A 23,289-nucleotide genomic window follows, 5' to 3' on the forward strand; every position below is an offset into this window, starting at 1 on the left:
ATAATTGCTTTGTTACAAACTGAAAAAACACCCTCTATATAAAGGAGGGGGGGGGTTGGTTTGGGAGTTTTTTGGTTTTGGTTTTTTTTTTTTCAGAATTCAGAAACTCTTATTCTGATAAAATTATATGACTAAATTATTTCACATTTCTAAACAATCTACCATAAATTTTATTGTTAGATTGCTACTTTTAGCTGCCTGAAAATCTCTTATGTCAATACACATACAATAGGAGATTCAGAAGAAAACAGGAATCCAGTTTTACTGCAGCTGTATGAGCTGCATGCCAGTTACTATGTCAGACCGAGTTTAAAAATATCTATGTGGAGGAGAAATAAAAAAAAAAAAAAAGAAGAAAAACTGTCTCAAACAACAGGTTTGCATGTCACCCCCAGTAAGTTCAGGTAAGGTGAAAGATGAAACATTGCCTTTTCAAATCACCTATTTTAGTTCAAGTCTGATAGAAGCCAAAAACCCCATTTTTGTCAGGTTTCCTCATCATGATACCATTAAAACCATGGATCTTCATTTCTTTCTCTCCTTTGTTTAATTGCAGGTTTGTCAAGGCTCAATGTATTAGATTTAATATAGTGTTCCCAGCAAGTCTGATGAGATTTCTTTTTAGTGAAGTTTTAGCTTAGAGCTTATGTGATCAATAAGATCATCAGCAAGCTAAACTTCTCTACTGATGAAATATTATTGGTTCTTTTGCAATGACTGGAAATGATTGTTGTTAGGAGCAACATGAGCCAACAGTCCAGGTACAGAAGTCACTTGCTCCAAGTCTGGGAGAAGAAAAGTGCACTAAATCAACCTGCAACAAGTCTCTCTGGCCAGCAATCAGGATATTACTGAAAAAAACCCATGCAAAACCAAATAATCCAGACCATTTGGGCAATCCAGATCATTTGGGCAGGAAAAAATTTACTGCAAAAAGAGTGAACTACAAGAGTACAAGAAAGATGAGCTGAGCCTCTCTAAAACCGGTTTACTGCAAAAAGCAAAATTACTGACAATGACAAATGAAGCACTACAAGGCTCTTTCAAAAAAGTCAGTTTCAGAGTTTCACTGAATTCTTCCTTCAAGCAGTTTGCATTAGCTACTGTGTGAGACATAAACCTCAGCTAGATGGATCATCACCTGGAGATTGTACAGTAAGAGTAACTGTGTTCTAAGGTAGGGATTTAGAGGTTTAAATGAAGCAGGTTTCTTTAAAAACAACATTCATGGAGCTGTTAGGCTGCTTGATCTTCTTGACCAGAAACTTACAGATCCCATCATAACTGCTGAAGACTTTATCACATTCAGCCTTCAGAAACATCTTGCTTCACTTAGACTCATTCAAAACACTGATACAAAATTAATCATTGAAGATCTGAACTACTACCCCGCACCAATAGAATTCACTGATTTTATTTTGATTGGAAAGCTATTAAAGAAAGAAAGAGAGATGAAGAGGGGAGAGAGGGAGGCAGGCAGGCAGGCAGGAGCTTTCTTAATACCTTAATACCATCATTCTGTAATCCCAGCAATCTCTCACTTGTTTGCAAGACATGTATTAACTTTCTCATAAAAAACTCATACAAAATGACCTTCATCAAACTAACAAAGATCTCAAAGCATACCTGGGAAGCACAGAAGATTCTTAGAAGCAAGATTCTGATAAAACCTGGAGAGCAATGAATAGGACCACCATGATCAAGGCTCCAGACAAAACCTCCATAAGCCAGAAAAGTTACACCATGCCTAAAGCAGGTTCTCAGTATTGAGACTTCAGTTCATGAGCATAATCAGTTGTTCCAATTTATATTTTAATCCATCTGTCTAGTGTAGTCCCTCCTGTACAGAGAAATATGCAGCATGCACATGCAAAGCAATAAGTCAATGTAATAGTTATCTGCCGAGCACAACTGGCAGGTCTCTAACATTATTTTGCTGTTCTTGCCACAGAAAAGAAAATGTTTGTGTTTTTTCATACTTTTTAGTTCCTTTCAATTTCAAAAAACAAAAGTTGACCTGAAGCTATGCATTTCATGCAGTGGTTCTAGTGTCTATACTAACCTAAATCAGACTATGGAAATTATAAAAAATGGAACAAGATGGAAAATAACGAACACTTTTAAATATTTCAAAATAAACCAGAAGTGCCAGGTACAGCCTCCAAAATTTTCCTTGGAGCAACATCACTTTGCATTACAAGACTCTTAGCTTGGAGCCCTTTTTGCAGTCTGAATACTCTAATAGTTCCTTTGCAATTATAGGACGGACTGGTTATGTCTAAAAGCAATTCAAGGAAGAAAAATTTTTCAGAGTTTGGCTATTCAGGGAGTGGTTGAACTACAAAAAAGCTCTGCATATGGTAACAATAAGGGAGAACAAAGAGTTCTAAGCAAGAAAAATTATAGTCACAGCTTACAAAAGCATATTTCACAGCTGAAAAATAATTGCCAAGATACATTTTACAGTTTATGCAGGAGATCTAAAAGGCACTTCTTTTGTGGTGAAGATGCATTTTTGAGTATCTGAGCACTATGATGGCTCTTATTGAAATACATATGTATAAAACCACGAGAAAGAGTTAGGCAGATCTAAGTTGGAAGGAACTTTTCTCAAAGACTGTGAGTGGACATCCTTCTATTTATCATGGCCAATACTGAACACATCGCAAATGTATATGAAAAAAGGGCCAGCTATGACTGTGAACCCCAAATCGTGGTGTACCTCTGTTGTCTTCATACATCAGGCTAGCAAGATTAATTCCAGACAGTTTTCCTCCTTGTAGCCTATAGATCTCACCAGCATCTGCTACATTTGTACAGTTAGATCTGTATGACAAATTACTGCAAAGGGAAACTACTGTTGCCCCCAGAAAGAGTAACATAGTTCAAGTTATAGTAAATAAGGGAGCCAAAATGCTTTAGTCATCTATAATCCATAAAACGAGTCTTGTGAAGGGTTGCATTTCCATAAAAATACTTAATTATGCTACTGAATTCCAGTACAGCTCAACAAGTACTTGAACACAGAAAACATACACACAGATCAGAGAGAAAACTTCTACAGTCTACCTAAAACTTCTCTTTTCACCCAAAGAAATTGAAACTCCTGTATTCGTAAATAGAAAGCACATGGTTAATTCATCAACGCCAACATCACTGTGTGACTATATTTGATGTGGTTGGTGCCATGTTGATGAGAAAACAATAAACTGTGAAAAATGTCACTTCTCAAAAATTAGCTGGCTAGCATTCAGTAGGAGATAGATTGTTGTAACAGCTGTGGTATGATGACTTTGATGAATTAGGTTTTTGTTCTCCTGGAATAATGCTGAAGAATCTGTCTCCTCACACCATCATGGAAGCGAATCCATTTGCTCACTGAACCTCCGTTAAAGAACTATCTTTCTTATTACCTATGTTTTGATGGCTTTACAGAATATGAAAAAAATATCCATCTCACTTCACTTCTTTCACTCAGCCTTTTTTTTTGCTTCTACAAATCTTTTTTTTCAGGGGGAATGAGGTCCATTAAGGAAAAATAAAAATATAGTCTTTCAGTAAATAACAGTACTATACAGAACTAACCTTCAGAGACCAATATTTTCACCTTCCTTCAGTGGAAAAATCAGCTTTGGAAGATTAACAAATTCAGGAGCAGGAACATAAAACAATTTTTGCTCCATGAGGATAGAAGAATCCTACCATCATGCTCCTTTTATCTGGCTATAAAGGCACATATTTCCAATAGGTCTCACAGGGAATTAAGAAAAAAATACAGCTGCCATAGGAATAATTCTCTTTTGACTTACAACAAAGAAGATCAACCAGAGTGGATACATCTCCATAAAAGAGGAGAAGAGAATGGCTACAACAAAGGCTTTAAAAGAGAAAAAAACTGAGGCAAGGTACTGAAGTGTTTATAAATAAACACATAGATAAAACCCCAGTCTCTTTCAATTATCATGTCGTTGAAGAAAGCTTTGTTTGAAGAATTCCAGGGTAAGAAAAAAAACTTGTGCAGATATACTACATTAAAACTTAAACTCCAAAGCAAATGCTTTCAGTTAGGTGCTGCCTTATGTGGTCAAATACTGGAATATAGAATTCTGTACATGCAAATCCATTCAGATACTTCTGTCCTGTACTACCAGATTCAAAGGGCACAAATATACATGCAGCTAATATAAAGACACTACTGTTTCCTAAATACACTACAACCTAAATCACTTGTTAAAAGTTGGTGCCACATACAACTATGCCCCCCTCCAAAATTACTTGGAACCAGTAATTCTCAAAAAGCATGAAGCACCATGGAAAAAAGCAACAGGAAGCACACTTACAAAGATTATTTTATTCATGGAAATAAAGTAGAATTCAGGGGTGCAATACAACCTTTTTTATTTTTTCTTCCTGAAATGTTTCCCTATATAATTTTTAATGATGCACCACCTGTTCTATTTCCCCAACGAACAAGAAAAGAGAAATGTAACAACGAAATGAATTTTAAGAAAATATTATTTCTAGTTCTTGATAAAAAAATTTTCACATAAATCATGATCAGTTTCCAGAAGGAACTTCTATTACTGTGACTTCAAAACCAAAATCAATAAGCACGTGAAGTGCTCAGACAGGCATACAGCATCTTTATTTGCAAGTCTGTGCTTTTATTACATAAATTAACTGGGGATGTGCACGTTACTCCATTTACTATCTTAATATCCTGTCCCATTTATCTAAGACCTCACTTTCTAATGGCCATTCACACAAAACACTGGACATTACTATTAAAACCCAAAGCATGCATTTGGAGGTTCATGACAAGGTTGAAAGTGTCAGGTTGTCCCATTCATAAGAGTCTGGAGGATGAGGAAGAGGAGGGAGAGGAGAAGCTTGGTGTTTTTTATTTTAAGACCAGGTGTAACTCATGTCTGGAAGATGACAATGAATAGTGTCTGGATAAGAGATAATGTTCCAGACAGGATAAACTTTCTATTGGGGCCAGAATTTTTATAAGAATTATTGGGAAAAGTTAAGAACTTTCTTCTTTTCAATATGTCACTCAACAGCAAATATCAAAAGGGTTAAAGAGGTGAAAAGTGCTGAGCCTGACATTAATAATGAAATAAGTGTTATCGGAAGTCAGCAGATGCTTGAAAGAGTGTACATTCAACACCATATTTGCTGCCAAAAGATTTGAGGGACTTAGAAACCATATTGCTGGGTAAGGAAATAGAGGAAAAGATAGGGCAGAAAGAAAAGAAACTCAGGCAAGAATACAAGAAATTAGCCATGAAGGGGAAAGCCTGGAGCCATATGTTCATCACCTAATAGCGTGTCTAAAGGCAATTTTGGTTTGCTTGTAACAGGCTATACAGAGGCTACTGAGAGGATGCTGTAAGAGTCTTGTCATTTTAATTTAGAGCCCCAGCAGCAATGCTGCTTCAAACTACAATTTTTTTTTTTTTGTAGGTGAAAGGATATATATAGGCCCAACTTTTAAACAACTCCTCCTGTCAATTCTTTTTCTTTTACGGCAAATTCCATTAATGCTTCTTGAAATTTATGTGAAAAGAAGTAGAATTTCTTTTTGTGGAGTGGAGTGGGGGTTTGGTTTATTTCTTGTAATTTTGTTTTGTTGGGGTTTTTTTCCTGTTTTTTTTTGGGGGGGGGATGTTGTTTGTTTTGGGGGATTTTGTGGAAGTTTTTTTTTTGTTGTCGGTTGGGTTTTTTGGGGTTTTGTTTGTTTTGTTTTTCATTTTGATTTGGTTTTTTGTTTGGAGGGCTTTTTACATTGGAGAACAAAATGTTCTATGAAATGTTTTGTAGGGATATCCCTACAAAACCTTCCTATTGACCTGGTGCCTGTTTCCCCCAGCAAGCTATTTAGAAAAAGCTACTAAGTTTCTCCATATTTATACATCTGCTTTTTGAAATTTCCCTATCTGGACACAAATTGAGAAATTCTTCTACTTTGATTCTAAATTCTCTTTAAACTCCAAGCACAGCCAGTGCCCCTTTGCACAGTCAAAGAGAAACCTCTCCTTGTACAAACTGCTGCACAAACAGAAACATGTAAACTCCACCAACAAAACATTTAACCAAGAAAACGAAAGTTACTGAAATCAGACCAACCTACAATACAACATGGGCTACCATCCCAGCAAAGAAAATTTCCAAATCCAAGTATGTCATACCTGTGCCTTTCTGAGCCACACTCCAGCAAATCATACACTCCTCTCACCTGTTTCCTAACCTCAATCAAATTATGCAAGCTATATTGAAGTTCACCAGAGCTGAACAGGTGAATCCATAGACAGAATATAGTTCAGTGAAACAGCTTTTAAAATATCCAAGCATTTACCAATCTCACTAGTTCATTTAATTGCAAACTCCCTAGATTATTCTTCTTTAAAGTTTTGTGGATCCACACATGAATACCTCCAAATAAAACGTTTTCATTACTATCTTCTGACATAACTGGTTTTCAAGATTATAAAAGGATTTTTGCAGAAGCTGGTGACAGCATGAAAAAAAAGTGTTTCTCTGCATTCCCATCTAGGGAGAAACAATTTGTACGCGATGGCAATAACAGATTACACTTAACATACCCTAAGAGCAGAGACCTAAAATGAGAGATCTCCTATCGTATTCAGAGTGGATTAAAAAAATCAGGATAATTGATCCACACAGCTGGAAGTGGAAATGCTGAGGTCATTTTTTCTTTGGAGAGTGGCTAATCCGTCAAAGTACCTGAATGAAAACCACAGGCCTCACTTGGTTCTTTTGGAGCACTTTCTTCCACCATTGGCTCTCATTTATGGGAAATCATACCATTATTAATATCATCCTCTGAAACTAACTGCAAGTGGCAAACTAAGATCATTCCGATTGCTGGAGTCCAAAACCTCAGCGTACATGTCTAATACTACTGAAATAAAATACGAAATTTAATGCAAGTTTAAGTCCAGTAGAGTGATACAACTTTTATGGCACAAAAATCTGTGTACTGAGAAATAAAGGACATCCTTAGCAGCCACAATTCGTCTCCTATTTTTATCTCTGTCCCAATTTCACTTTACCCTCTCATAGTAGGCAATACTTATTCGGAAGATTACTTCTCTGAGTAAGTGCTGTTTATCATGAATAAAAGTAGAAGAATCTACCCTTAGCTTTGCTTATCTTACTTGCAATTGACCTGATAAAACAAGGAACTGTTACAGAAAGAATTGCATGACTTTTAAAAATTTCCAAATATTTCCTGGTTTTTTTTCACTTGCTACGAATTCCAGCCTTCCAACAGCAGTTTATTCTGGTTAGAATATCATGTTGCAGAAACTGATTACTATATTCAAAACTTAATACTCTTTTCAACTGATAAGTGCTCATGCATATGATGGTTTTTCATCATGCTCCTTCTGTGAGTCAAAGCAGCAAAGGGTTAAATTCCTCTAATTTATACTGGGAATAGCTACCATGAACATGTAGAAAATAATCCAAAAAGAATTTTTAACTCAATTGTCCTGTTAGATTATCAGTACTGTGCAGATCTCAATATCTCAGTATTAGCAAAAATAATAAATATTAACTGCTTTATGTTAAGCCTTGGAGGGGGTGGGAACCATCACCACCACCACCAAAATATCCCAAAACCATTTTGTTGGTGATTTATGATCTGTATCCTACACAGTCATGGAAAAAACCTTCCAACTGACATTCCACACTGCTTGTATAAATCTTTCCTTCCAGACAAGTATGTTTGCTTTCAGAAACATCTTTAACTAATCTTGATTTCTATATGCACAGATATAGCTGAGAAAACGAAAATAACAGTAGTCCAAACAACACCTTAGAATTTTCCCTGTGGTGCAAGAGGTGCACATTAAATGTGGCCATCTCAAAGATCCCCCTGAATGGAGGAAAAAGGACTTTAGGCTTCGTTCTACTTGTTAAATGCTGGCACTAAAAAGGAAATTCAAAAACTACAGAGCTAAGAACCTATTAACTTGACAAACACTAGCCAAACCATTTTTGGTGTAATTACTGGATGACACTAACAAGTGTGGGGTCCAATACAGGTGTATGAAAGAATGATTTGATTCCCAGTAGGAAAATAGTTCCTCATTCAACTTTATTGAGAAGAGCCAGTTCAGGTGACTGCCAGCTCCAGATATTCCCCTCCTCATATCACTTCTCTCCTAAATGGGATCTGAACATTGACTGAAGGGGGAAGCAGGGGTGCAAACATCTCCAAGAAAACACTTCCACCCTGCACTTTCTGGAAATCACAGAATCCAACCACCTAGCCTAGCAATTTAGGAACAAGTTTCTCCAACAAAATTTTACGTCCCTTGACCTGAGCTAAGATTAACAATGCACTTAAACTCCCACATAGAAATATTCATCTGGGAGCTGTATAGGTAATACAGTTTTACATATCATTCAGTATATCCTAACTCCAAATGACCCAGCATGAAAGAAAATCATAGGATTACGTTTGCAACCCTCCTTCCAGGTGAAAGAACTGATGACTTAAAAATTCTTATAAGATAGTTTAGCACTTCCCTTTCCATTTATGACAGATATAAACAGAATCATAGCATCATTTAGGTTGGAAAAGACCTCTAAGATCATGCAGTCCCAACCATCAAGTAATTAAATAGATTTCTACTGTAATTGATTTAACCTTTGAATTCAACCTTAGTCTTTGAATTTCAAAGCTTCTTGTGAGAAGGTGATGGTTCAGGCAAATGTAAGAGGCATCACTGGTTAATTACTCTACATTCACATGCAACTGTTAAACACAAATTGAGAAACGAGGACTAGAATTCAAATTCTGTTGGAACACAAAATTTTGCTGCAAGGTAGTTTGTCTCATAAATAAAGCTTGTTCTGTTACACTGGAGAGCTACATCGTGCATTGGGAGGAAATGACTGGGAAATTTCAAGTGGCATGCCTGACAAAAAGCAAGAATGAATGATTTTAGGTACAGTTCAAGCATTAATTAAGTCTGTCAAAGTATAAATGTTAAGATCTTAACTACAGCCTTCTCCATGGCACCTGCTAAGCTGCCAAGCTGAACTCAGTGGAGTAGCCTAGAGAGACCAGAAATGTATGCATGCTGTCAACGGAATGACAAACCACCTTAATTCCTTTCTCTACCTACACAAGCTTTATTATGAAAGAGAAGAAGGTAATTACTAAATCTGCAGAGAAAAGTACTAAAAAAATACATTTAATTCTTAAATTACATCTATCCTATCTATCTACCATCAGCTATAATTCTTTATTTATCTGATAGATGTATGGGGTTGTGTCATTTTGAATTGATGTCAGCTGTGAATCAAAACTGTACTGACTCACACTAGCCCTCAGTATCCTAGCATTTTGTGCTCAGTTTTTAATCACACACTGACATCTAGAAAGTCCCATGCAGAGATGTGGATTTCACAATACTGGAGGCCATGCATTCGAGATGGAAATTGCTGGTTTAAAGAGGGTCTTGGTAGGTCTACCATATGGAAACAATTGTCTGCATTACTAACACATTGAAGTTATCTATTACCATGTTGTTTTATTATTCTATTAGTTTGCTACATCCTTATTCGTAGTGCTATGTATAAGATGGACTAAAATAGAAAGTTTAATGAATTTAAGCTGGGACACACTATGTAGGCAGGCACAAGTAATTTTCTTAAGTCACCACGTGAACTTTCTACTTCAGCTTATCTACAGAAATTTCTTTTTATAATTTTAAGTGAGGTAAAGGGTAGAAATATCTTTTTATAGTGATGGCTTTTGCAGATGAGGCAGTTGTTCCTTCACTGTCATAGTCACAGATATGGAATAGCTTGGGGCACTCTGAGTTTCCTCCAGGGAAGTGCAGAAATAAATGCTGCCTTCTCTTATTTATGCATTCAGCATTACACAAATGTAATAAATGAAAGGATTCAGCCCATGGTTCATTCAAAATGGCAACTGGCTTATAATAAGCTAATAAATGTGTTCTGTTGTGTAGCTTCTTATCTGTGACACAAAATTAATAGCAACTGTAATCCTAAGAGGTCTCAAAATTGTATGTTCCAAGTCAACTTTTATGATTATCTTCAATCACTGTGAAAATATTGGCATACAGAGAAATTAAACTGATTAATTGAAATACGTATTATTTATAGATCCAAACATCATAAAAAGTCATTATTGTATAAATGTAACTGACATGGTTCCAAAGGTCACAGTTAATGCTCAGCCATGCAAATTTAGAGATTCTTCCACAATTTGTAAGAAAAACCGGAAGTTTATTTGCTGAATATTATCAGTATGTCCTCAGCTACAGTATTTTTCTAAAAATTACATTTTTACAGCCTTCCTCTGGTTCTCATGGCACAGAAATACCACACAGTTAACCTGCTTGGCAGCAAATATACATTGCACCTGTTTAAACTGAAGCAACTATTTGGGAACAGCACTGAGTATTGTTGAGGATACTGCTATTGTACTATTGAGAAACTCTGATACACTGTCTCATGACTGTTGGGAAAATTTCTGAGGTGTCACTGAAGTTTTCCAGGAACAAACTGACAAAACTTGCAATTATAAGCTTATTAACCAACACTACAGAATGGCAAAAACTGCAAGCAGGAAAAGTGCAACTCACTTTTTTTCCTGGAGTGGACGTCACCTCCTCTTATATATCGGAATATTAACTGCAGGAATGCAATTTTTGATAAAGCAGTTAAAAACTGCAGTGAGGACCATATCCATGGTTTGATATCACGGCAAAATTCATACTTAGGCATGTGACCAACCTCTGGTGGGCCTTTGTTCAAGGATCATATCATATAACACAGGTACAGCTTGAAAAAAATCAGACTGGTATCCACCAGTTAGAACAATCAATTCCAGTAGCTGCAACTACCACTGAGTATCGGACTTCAACGGATTGTGCTGGTTTTGGCTGGGGTACAGTTAATTTTCTTCACAGTGGCTGGTATGGGGCTGTGTTTTGGACTTGTACTGAACACAGGCTGATAATACAGAGATGTTTTTGTTATTGCTGAGCAGGGCTTATACAGAGACAAGGTTTTTCTGCTTTTTGTACTGCCACATTGGCAAGGAGTCTGGGCGTACATGTGAAGCTGTGAGGAGACACAGTCAGGACAGCTGATCTCAACTGACTCAAGGGATATTCCATATCATATAGCATCACGCTCAGCATATAAAACTGGGGGGAGAAAGAAGGTTGGGTATGTTCGGAGTGATGGTGTTTGTGTTCCCAACTAACCATTATGCATGATGGAGCTCTGCTTTCCTGGAGATGACTGAACATCTGCCTGCCCAGGAGAAGCAGAGAAACAATTCTGCTTTACTTATTAAACTGTCTTAACTCACAGTTTTCTCACTTTTACCCTTCCAATTCTCTCCCCAGTCCCTCTGGTGGGGGAGTAAGCAAGTGACTACATTGTACTTGGTTGCTGGCTGGGGTTAAACCACAACACAAATGCATCCCTGAAAAAAGACTGAAAACATCCTTTGCCTACAGCTGTAGAAAACTGGCTTATCTTCATGTGTGAGAGTAGAACTGAGTACCTTATCTCCCTAGCTCTTACTCTGGCAGTTGTTGGCTTAACTACACCAGCGAAGTCCAACTCTCATCACAAGCTTCTGTGGTAAGACTGTAGCACCTGTGTACACCATACAAAGAAGTCTAGGTGCTGGCTGTTACAGATTAGTATTACACTCCATGTGAGCTGAAGTGACTTCTTGGAAGACTCAAAACAAACAGCCTGTATGCAGAATTTTGGTAAACTATGGCAATACTATCTGGAGTTCTGATATGCTGCAATGAACGTATTACTGGAAAGAGATTATGTGAAATAAGAAAAAAGGTTCAAGGACTCAATTAATATTCATCCTGAAGAGTCACTCATTTTCAGATGAATTTAAAGCACTGGCACCAGCTGGAAACTTTTTGGAACAATGGACAAGGAGTACATGGTTTCAAACAAATAAATCTGTAAACCCAAGAATCTTTTAAGATGGACAGCTGACCTGACTAACTGTATCTCTGAAGAAAGCAGAGGATTCTTTCCACTCCCTGAGAACAAGCAAGGAGCTTGAGGTAAATGGATTGACTCAAAACCTCATGTCTCCCAAGCCAATTACCTCTATCAGGACTAAATGTAAGTATAAAGACCTGAGAAAACACGTATTAAAAATCACAGTACAAAGAAACTTTCGAGATTCCAGATGTTCTGAATTTTCTGTGCATATAAAAGGAAAAAAAAATTAGAACCTCAAATAGTTATCGATGTTTCACTACCAAATTTGAAATTTATTGCAAAAATTTTGCTGGTATATGTCTAAGAGTTACTTTGGGAAAATTCTAAAAATAAAAGGTGGTTTGCAAAGACACCTATTGAAAAAAAAAAGAAATGCTATAGAGCGCAAAATTTCTATAGGATCACCAAGCCAAATTCTTAGGGTAAGGTCAAGAATTGAGATAGCTGCTCCTTGAGCTCAGACATATATATTTTGGTACAACTGTGAAAAAGAGAATATCTGACCAGCCACTAGAAATACCACAGCTGCTGTAAAATGCTTAATATTGCCATAGGCTGTGATTAATCACAGACAAAAAACTCATGATCTTTGCTCATTTCTTCTCTTTTGACTATTCCAGTTGTATTTGTTTTACAGCAACTGAGCTGCCATAGTATCTGGGGTTGAAAAACTTGCATTTGGATGGGATTAATTTTACATATATCAACATACTGCCACTTACTACATATTTGCCTATACAACTCCAGTCTCTAAATGGAGACACAGAAGAAAACAAAATAGCACTGTGAAAGACAAAGCAACACAGTAGAGTAATAAAATGCCTTTTCCTAATTTCTTACAACAGTGGTTTTCATGTTCTTCCCCACCAGGCCTATTTCTTCCAACTCAAATGCCTCACAGCCCTTCACTGTTCTACCTGGAATACTCTTTGCCTTTTGTAATACAGGAACAGAAAGGGAGGTGGGGCAAAGTCAGAGCCTTCTAATAGCAAGCTGAAATTCTTTACATAGCAACTTTTCTTACGGTGTATTGGGAAAAGTTTTTATGAATACAAAAATCGTTAAGTATGATGATAAAGACACTTTCCCATCTAGAAGGAATCACATCAGGCTAAAGAATAACTGAAATTCTCTGTAGTCCTAAGATTTGTCACTTTGTTTTCTTGAGACAAGTAAGACTTTTATGAGCTAAGAAAATCTTAAATTAATTGACAGGTTTTAACAAGTGATGATATTTTACAGTTACAGAATAACAATCTCCAACTCAGACACATCCTTTTCTGCTAGAGAGGAATCTGTCTACATTTCTTGAAGATGAAACAAGGATGTTAGGAGAAATAGGATTTAATACAAGGTACACGGTCACCTGGAGCATCCATGACCCTCCACAGCTCCTAAAAGTCTTGTAAATGCATCAAGTACTCTGCAGACTGGAGAGATGTAGAGGAAATTTCTCCAGTCTTCTCTTTTATGAAGCAATGCTTCAGGCATTTTCATATTCTGACATTTAATTCTGACGACAGTGTAGCTTTACCACCATACATGTGACAACTTCCAGGATTATTTATTTGGATTTTGAGCTTGATCTGCACTCCAGCTTGGGAAAAGTTGTAGGAAAAATTTTCTCTTTGCTTCAGCTTCTTAATGGAAAATAGTACATAAGTCCTACCCATTCAACCAGCTTGTAAGATTCCTTTTCCTTTGCAGAGCACTACATGGCTTGTGTATTAGGCCTCTTCACTGCATTCGCAAGCTGTGGGGTATTTTTAGTGGTTGGGTTTTTTGAAGGGGGGAGGCTTGGTGTGTTTTTTTTATTTGGGGGGTAGTATTTTTTTCCAAGTTCTAGCATCATTTCTGAAGTGACACTTATACAAAATCCCTGCAACAAACGCCTATCATCTCATTCTCTAATGTTTGTACACTCTTTTGCTCTCTTAGAGAAGATGTGATAGCCTATTTCAATTTTAAACTCAAAAGCATTACAACTCTGAATTCAGTAACAGCTCTCTTATACAGAGCTTTTAACAAGGAAAAAAAGGAGTTGTAATACCACTGTACACTTTTTCTGGTGTTCATGGTGCCTTAAATAATAACCAGTTAATCATGGTCTTATAAGCCTCTTTATAACTGTGGTACTCATTAGCATTAAGTCCAGTTTATTTTCTTGATGTTTGATACCATATCTTCCTGGGAACTTAGATTTCTCACTGTAATTCCATGTACTGTTATTTTTATTACTTCTTGAGGTAACTTTAAAATTAGAATGAACACAGGCAATGAAAAGTTAAGTCTTGGGGAAAACAGCCGCTCGCTCTTGTGAGATCACACTTGGTTTTGGCCTATCAAGCAGAGAATTGTTTAGGTTATATGTAGTAGACATACTTCACTATCCTCACAGAATATCCTATAAAATCCAATGAAGATTAAAGCAGTAAGGTTTCTGCAGGAGTTAAGGAGGACTCTGGAGAAATAACTTTAAACACTAATAGCCTTTTCATAGAGCTCTACAGGGCTGTATAAGTACTTTTAAAGTGCATTGCACTTGCAGTTACATATTTCCCATTCAAAGCAGGAGGATATGACCGTAACTGAAAAGATCAAAACATCCAGCCATGTGACAACTTCCAAGAAGCAAAGCCAAATTTTATTCCCAGTCATTTTCAAACAGAAAGAAGCAGCACTCAGTCAAGTGCTGAAGGCTCACATCTGCCTGTGCGCACACGGATGACTGCACACATGCAGAGAAATGTATTCAGACCAAAGGCTGCCCATAACAATACCACTATTAGACCCAGCAATTTCAATAACATGGCTTTGAAGAATCTTTATTCCTTTCAGATACCTCAACAAAACTCTTCCAGAAAACAAACTTATGCACTCACCTACACAGATTAGGCGCTCTAAGAGAAACTGGAATGTGTACTTGGAAACCTGATAATTGGTTACAGAATATCCAAGCAGGTTTCTTGATACTGATGATCAATTCCTCACCAGCTGTCTATCAACTACTTGTAATAGTGAATACAGACACAGGATGATGATCCATTGGTAACACTACTCTGTAACTACAGTAGATGTCCAGATAAAGGCACTAAAATAGGCTGTTCAAAAAGAAGTGTGGTCAGTACACACTTCTCTCTGCTTCAGTCTCATGAGACCCCATCTGAAGTACCGTGTCCAGCTCTGGGGCCTCCAACGTAAGAAACACATGGACCTGTTGGAGAAGGTCCAGAGGAGGACCACCAAGATGATCAGAGGGATGGAGCAGCTCTCCTATGCAGACAGACTGAGAGAGTCTGTCTGGGGTTGTTCAGCCTGGAGAAGAGAAGGCTTCAGGGAGACTTTAACACAGTCTGTAGTGACAGGACAAGGGGCAACGATTTTAAACTAAAAGAGGGTAAGTTTAGATTGGACATTCTACAGTCACAATGTTCTGTACATATATTGTTTCTGAAATGTATCCACTAACACATTTAGTCACTTGGCTCCTAATACCCATGTGACAGCAGGCATATACGTCTTTCCCTGAAGGGGACACTGCAGACAGCTTACCTGACTACTTGAAAAAAATATATTGTTAACAGATTTTAGAAAGATGCATTATTTCATATATTTTTTCAGGCAATAAATCCTAAAGATATGAATGAAATGGACAGAAAAATGAATTGCATCCATTATCAGAAAATTACTCTGTACAGGCAAAGCAGCCAACTGCTAGGATCTCTGTCATAGCATTTTACTCTGCTCAAAATGCATTGAACAAAGCAGTCAGGAGAAACAGGACAGAATTAAAAGAAAAGATTCAGAGGTTCTATATGGCAACTGTACAGATTTCTAATATGGAAAACTGAGATGCAGTATCTTACTAATTTCTTTTTTAAGCTACAGTAAAAAATTTATTTTGTATGCAAGAATGCAGAAACTCAACACAAAATATGCACAATGTCAAGCAATCAGTGCACTTCATTTTGCATTGTAAATAGTCTGGTTGTTTTCAAAAATTTGTCAAATTTTTTTATTTTGCTGTTTTTAAAGCAAAGTCCTACATTTTCTAGGCATCTGAGACACACATACAAAAAAAAAAAGGTCCTTTTGACAGTAATAAAGAAAAACCAAAATATAACAACAGAATTCTAGAGTAATCAAAAATCGCTATCATAAATATATGATGAGTTACCGGATAGCCATTTCGCCCTGGTAGACCCTGGTTGAATGAGATGAAATGGTAGGACAAACATTAACAACACAGTCATGACATATGACATAACAAACATGCAGAGTACATTACTAGTAAATTATAATTTGCATATTGCTTATTTTTTTATATGTGATGATATTTCGAACCAATAAATATGAGGTAAGTACTACACAGTGAAGAAGTGAGGCTTTGGCAATGGAAATCCTATGTTTTAATTTAAATAAACCCTCTTAAAAGGCTACTGACTACTTCTGATGTTCACTGAAATTCTATTTTTTATGAAGAGAACTATCCATGTAGACTGAAAGGCAATACGTGGCTAAAAAAAAAAAGGGGGGTTTAGTGCTTAGGTGGTATTCAATTCCACTAAAACATAGGTGCCAAAGAAGAAATTTGAGATTGCTTTAAAAGATCATAAAAAAAATTTGAAATCCTCAGCCTTTGAGTGTTATTACATGTGATATTCAGTAGTAAGGTACAAGGAAAATAAACAGAGCACTGCAGGCAGCCTTTGAAATAAAACATACACCTAACCCCCTACAGTGTTATGTGGTATATACAAATATTTTATATTTTAAATGAAAACTATTACCACAGTCTCCCTGGTGAAAATAATAACTAAGTTCACCACAGTTGCCCCTAGCCAGTGTCTACGTAAATATAAAAGTGAATTAGGGAGAGATATTACATTTTTAATGACTTGTAACAATGCCTTACTGCCAGTCAGCAAGATGAAGTCTTGTAAGTTTTGAGTATGAAACTTGGAATTTAAAGTCAGACGGTTCTAAAATTATTAAGTTTTGAAAGCTATTTCAGGTTTGTGTAAATATCGCTACAAGTAAGACTTTTTTGTGGGTTTTTCGCCTTTTTTTTTTTTAAATATATCTATATTGAAACAGTGAAGAGCTGAAGTTAAAGGCATTCATAATGAGGCACATAGTGAACTTTAGCCATGTTGCCTTGCTACAGGAAAATAGTTTGTATCATGATTTATGTTTGCTCTTTGTATTTCACGGGATGACTGCAAAAGAAATTAGGGAAAACAAGTGTTTCTTTCCAATAAACAGCATCTTTATGCATTAAGCCTGGCTTTTCACTGATAGCTTGTTGAATGAATTTGTCACTATAAATTGCTGAGCACATGGTCAAAATCTTACAAGGATAAGTAATATCACTGCTCAGTTTATACAGTTTACAGTGAAACCATCAGGTCACAGCAGGGATTCAATGTATTAATTCGCTATTCTTAAACATGCATGTAGCATATGGTAATATGGTCTTGAAATTTTTGTGGAAATACTACATTTCCTAAAGAAAAAAACACAGAAGTCTGCAAACTGTAAAAGAAATACTGTTTCAATGGTCACACTCTTACATCATATGATGCCCATGGATGGCATGACAAATACAAATGTTTGAGATATATGTGCTCAGTCCCGTCCTTCAAGTCAGACTTCTGACCTACTCTGGGAATATACAACAAAGCAAAAAAAAGGCAAACTAAAAAACCCAAGCAAAAACCAAAACAACCAAAAAATTCCAGAAGAAAGAAGCTGTTTTCTTACAAGAAGGATTAGCACAAGATTCATCTAACTTACTAAACTGAATAGTACTATTTAATATTAATTTTACTCAAGCACTTACTGGCTTCAGTAGCAATTACAATGAAATGAGCTGGACAACCTGCATACCTACAAAAGAACAGGGAGCTTGTACCTCAAGACTTTGTGATAACTACAGAGGAAGTTACTATCCAGCAAAAGCAGGTAGTCCAGTCTGGACTTAGGATACGCACACATTTTTATACTGCAGTAAAATATCAAGTCACAAGGAAAATAAACATAACATACTTACATGGACTTGTGATCCAAACGGCTATCTGGAGTGCTGAATATAAAGCTTAATTGGTTTAGAGACTTTTTTTCTTATGGAACTTTCTGATTAAATTATTCAGCTCCAAGATACCATATTTGTATAAACGTCAAGATTCCCTCTTGATTATACATTATCACACATCATCATATGTCACGGTGACAACTTAACAGGATCTAACAGATTTCTCCCTGATTCTGGAAGAACCAACAATGTAGCACTGTACTTACAGGAGGTCCTGTGGGGTGGGGGAGAGGGAAAGAAGGTAAAAAAAAGAGAAAAAAGAACACGTAAGCTTACGAAGCTATTAAAGAAAGACATATATGTATGAAGTCAAGCACAAGGCCTCAGGATTGTCAGTGAGCAGCACTGCTAATACAGTGTGCACATTTTCCCACTCAATTAATCTTTAGCTTTGGTTGCGCTCCGAAACTTGTAAATATGACTGCTGCTTACATGCATGCACTTACCTTACCAATTCTTCAATTACAGTCATGCAATCTTATGAAAATTGCTTCTCCATCCGTTTCCATGCAATTTCATGCCAGTCCAAAAATACCAGCCACAGACTACAATTCATTTTGTCGGACTCCACATAAAGCATATGTAACCACATCACCAGTTTCAGTCAACCACACACTTGGCATTTGATCACAGCTTGGCTGCAAAATTGCACAAAGTACCCTTGGCATTTAACCTGGGCATCTTGTCAAGACATACGTGTACTAGCATCTTCCATCCTTCCAATTTTGCCTGTGAGGGGAGGTTTCAGTGGCCACCTGACAGCGCTGAACTTTGTTTTCATCGCCTTCCTCTCTCAAGGCACACATATAAAATGGTCCCCATTAAAATGTCACACTTAGTGAAGTGATATTTGCACATTTTTTCAATTATTTAGACCTCAAAGACTTTTGTATAGCAGTTCTTGGAAACATTATCAAAGGGTCACAAATCAAACCTACTATTTCAGTCTTATTAAGTTGAGCAGCTGCAGCTCCCAAATCAATGGCATTTCATTAAGCTTTTATGCCTCTCTCTAATTTCTGAATAAAGTGAAGTGCAAAAGGAGTATAAAACAGCAGCAGCTGTACTTTGAGATTGCTTTTAATATTGACAGCCTTTTGGCTTTAACAATGTAATTTTTATTGTCCAGCAACTAAGGTAATGTCTTTATCCTGGCAAACATTCTTAAACAGCATTTTAAGGTGCAGGTCTGTTTTTAAATGAGAGATCAATTTCCTTTATTAATAGTTTAATATGTGTTTATTTGAGATGTAAAATGAATCAACGAGCATCCCACAAAGTAATTGCCAGGATCATTTGTAACTCAATCTTCAACCACAGAATTTCCTTCTGCATCATAGCCTCTTTCTCTGAAGCAAATACTAAGCCAACACTGAATGGAAACACCAAGGTGATTTTTATCAACCTTTGGCAGGGATTGTCTTCAGTTTTGTGATTCAGGAAGATACAGAAATCGTTTTTAAATTACCACAGCCAGATAAATTACCATGTACATAGATAAGAAAAGCTACAGAACATTTACAGAGATCGAGTTGATTGGAAGATTTTCCTAGCTGGCAGATTAGACAAGAGAGAGTAGAAATGCTCATTTTCTACTGCATCACCTCCACAACATTCACCTTGATGAAAAATTCAATCCTGCAAGGTAATCAACAGTTTCAATTCCTGTGGATGTCAGCAGGAAGAGGTCCTTAGCATCTCACAACTTTGTGTCAAATGAAATTTCAAGCTACACACCACCAGCAGGATTCTATCAACAGCAACCTCCATGGTACAGAGTAACAAACCAACAAATACTTTTTCTTATTTCTCTTAGAACTTAAGCGCTATTCATTTCTAGTAAACAATTTCTCTCATACAGTCTACTTATCACATTATTTCCCTGAGTACTGACATTCTTGACATAAGGAATTTTATTTCCTTCTTTATTTCCTTATAAAATTGTTCACCTCAAACCAAGGGGGCCCAATATATCACTGACATAGTGCTCCAGCTACTGACTTACATGGAGTTATTCTAACATGTGCAAGTGTGAGAAGACACTTAAATGGTTTGACAATTACAAATGTGTTACCAAAGGTACTAGGTCGAGTATTATGAAGCTTGCCTACAAATTAATGATGCCCAAGGCTAGAAAAGTATGCCAAGGGTCACAATTTTTTAACAGAGAAGTTTCAGAATTCTCTTTCACAGCACACATGCAATACAACTAAAAACGAAGACATGCTGTGTATGCATCCTCACAAAAACATAGACATTACACAACAAGGGATCTTATGAAATTGAAAACTTACCTGTCTCTCCTCTTCTTCCCCGCTTACCTCTTTTCCCCGGAGGACCTAAAAAGAAGATGGTGGATTGTAACTTTTTTCCTTGAAATTACATGAAGAATATAATTTCTTTGGATGTAAGGGCATAGAGTGATGTATTACACGAAGTTCAGAGACTTTGGCCGAGTAGGGGTAAAAGATAACCCGAATAAGATTTAGGAAGTTGGAGATAAATTTGACAGCTACGTTACCCACCACACCCTCTCTGAAAAAAGGCTGGGAGAAACTTTGGAGGTCATCCAGTTCATCCCTCTTTCTCTTGGAAAAAGCTAACCACATCTAAATTATAACTGCAACTTCCACAGGCATTTCCCCCCCCTTCCCCAGTATTTCACTGTTTTGACAAGTGGAACATTTCTTTATGTCCAACTTGCTGCACTGGAGCCCATCAATTCATGTGCTTTCCACCATGAACTCCAGAGAACAAACTGTCCCTTTTCTCAAAAAAGTCTTGGTATTCCTCAGAATTGCTGCACCACTCCTTCAATCACCTTAAACCAAATATATCATGGGACATTAAGTTTTATTCAATTATTCCCATATTAAGCCCAAAGATTAGTATTTATTTATAGGAGCAAATCCCCTGGAAAATGCTTTCGGCCTCTACCTGAAAACATGCAAAAGATGGAGAAAGTATCACCTGGCTTGCCATCACCCAAACATTCAACAACAGTGTATGTGTTGCCAGACACAGTCTAAGGTGCTTTGCCTCCAGTTTATGCTTGTTAGCCATAACACAATGGCCTAGTTACTGTATGCTTTTTGCTAAGAAATCTTTATTTCTCATTGTCCTTTCTCCCCAAGTATCTATATACTGCAACCAGTATCTGCTGCTAACTCTGAAGAAAAGGAAAAATCCTTTTTGTCCCTCATTTCTGCCTTTAGTATCATTTTCTAAACCTGCAGACATCAGATGTCAGACTGCAGACGTTTTCCCCCTTCTTCCTGGTGACCTTGACGTGCTGTTCCTGAAAATACAAGGAAAGCACACTTGCACTTCTCCTTGTATAGCGTGGAGGAGAAGCAGCAGCTGCGGGGATGACACAGAGTACTGAAACACGGTTGCTCTGAAAAGAGAACCACAGGTGGGACTCTCAAAGCTGCTGAAGGGAGGAAAGCACACGGGTGGAATTTCCAAAAGCAGCAATGCGTGCAGGACCACAAGTACCTCTGCTGTGGCTGTATCTCGCTGTTCGTAATAGATATTAGATGCACAGGTGTTTTTCTGCAAATAGTTAAGCAACTGTCTGATACTTTAAAAATCATCTGAACTATTGTTCCAAAGCTTTTAAATAGCTTTGCATTATATATTAGCAGCAATCTGGCTTAAAAGATTAAGATACTGAAAAGCAACATTAGTGACACAATTTCAATATATATGGGAAACAGCATTTGTTTTCCAGGGAAATAAAATATTATTGATTTAAAAAGAAAGGAAGAAGGTAGAAGAAAGAAAGAAAAAAAAGAAAGAAAAAATGGAAAGAAAAAATAGAAAAGGAAAAAAGAAAAAGAAAGTAGAAAAAGGAAAAAGAAAAAAGGAAAAAGAAAAGGGAAAGGGAAAAAAAGAAAAAAAAAGGAAAAAAGAAAAGCAGCTCTTGTCTTGAAAGTAGAGAGGTTTATTCCTATAGAGCATTATAAGTCTCACTAGAATTCTTATTTTTTCTTCTGTTTTAGTAATTACAGCAGTGGCATAATGCAACACAAGTTTAAGACAATATTATACAAAGCAAGAATGGCATAGGTTATTCATAATCAAAACCATACTTAACAAGACAAGAATATTTTGGTATTATGAAAAATAGCAAAAGTGTCACTTCTGTGTGGGGAGAACCTTGCAACTTCCTCCTGAAACACTCCATCCTCTGCAAGATATCTATGGAAACTTCTTACACAGGAAATGGCATGTTACAAACATAAGTTCCTACAGACACCTCTTCTCCCCCTCACCCCCCCCAACTAATACTGAAACCTTTTAGAGTCCTTCTGCATGCACACAGCCCTTCAGTGGTCCCTCTGTGGAGATTTCCTGGGCTGTCCCCAAGCTCACAACACAGCCGTGCAGCAATATGGACTCAACAGAAACATGGATGTGCAGGAGAAAATTAAAAGGTTCTTTTCCAGGTAATGACATGTCATTCAGCATATAGCAAAAATATACTGCTAAACAGGGTGGTAGTATTTTATTTTATTAAAATTTAACTATGCTGTAGGTGTGCCCATGCACACACACAAAAAGCTCTACTATCAAGTTTCCTTTTGAGAAAAGAACTTTGAAACTAAAAAACTTCAGCTACAGACCAGCAAAAGGCACCAAAGTCACTGACAGAAAACTGTGAGGGTCATTTCAAGCTATGAATTTTAGGAAGGAATGGAATTTGTCCAGCAAACCAGACTTCCATAGAGCACTAAGTTGCCAGTTTAGTAACTGTGCACAGTGATGGCAAAGAAGGGACTCCAGTTCAGCTCTCTTCTCAGACACCAAGTGCTGATCCCTTCTAAGCCATTATTCTAAGATTATCAGATTTAGATCTAAGTGTGAATCATCAGGGAAAATGGGTGTAATTATTGTATTTCCAAAGTAACCACATGACCGAGGATACAGAAAAAATTATTCTGGCCTTAGAGCATTAATCAAACCATACTACCACCCCTGACCATCAGATCAGCAGCTTTTAAGGGCCACCAAGTGATGTGCATCGCTGCTGTCTCTCACTAAAAGTTGTTTTGATTTCTGCACTATCCAAGTCTCTGTCAAGGTGGTGGCATTTGCAAAACTCATAAGAATTGTGAGACGAGAGATTGATC

General features: G+C 37.0%; 1 protein-coding gene across 2 annotated transcripts in view; it reads right to left on the reverse strand.

Moving 5' to 3' along the window:
- The window catches only part of COL25A1 (collagen type XXV alpha 1 chain), a 308,636-nt gene that overhangs the window by 130,716 nt on the left and 154,631 nt on the right, over positions 1-23,289 (reverse strand). For both annotated transcript variants that reach the window (XM_017805805.1, XM_017805804.1), the window contains exons 3-4: positions 20,449-20,493; positions 18,361-18,368 (exon numbers count right to left, since the gene is read on the reverse strand). In XM_017805805.1, the coding sequence (XP_017661294.1) occupies positions 18,361-18,368; positions 20,449-20,493 (53 nt within the window). The remainder of the gene's footprint in view (positions 1-18,360; positions 18,369-20,448; positions 20,494-23,289) is intronic.

The sequence above is a fragment of the Lepidothrix coronata genome, unplaced genomic scaffold (assembly GCF_001604755.1).
Source record: "Lepidothrix coronata isolate B3197 unplaced genomic scaffold, Lepidothrix_coronata-1.0 Scaffold13, whole genome shotgun sequence".
Taxonomy (NCBI): domain Eukaryota; kingdom Metazoa; phylum Chordata; class Aves; order Passeriformes; family Pipridae; genus Lepidothrix; species Lepidothrix coronata.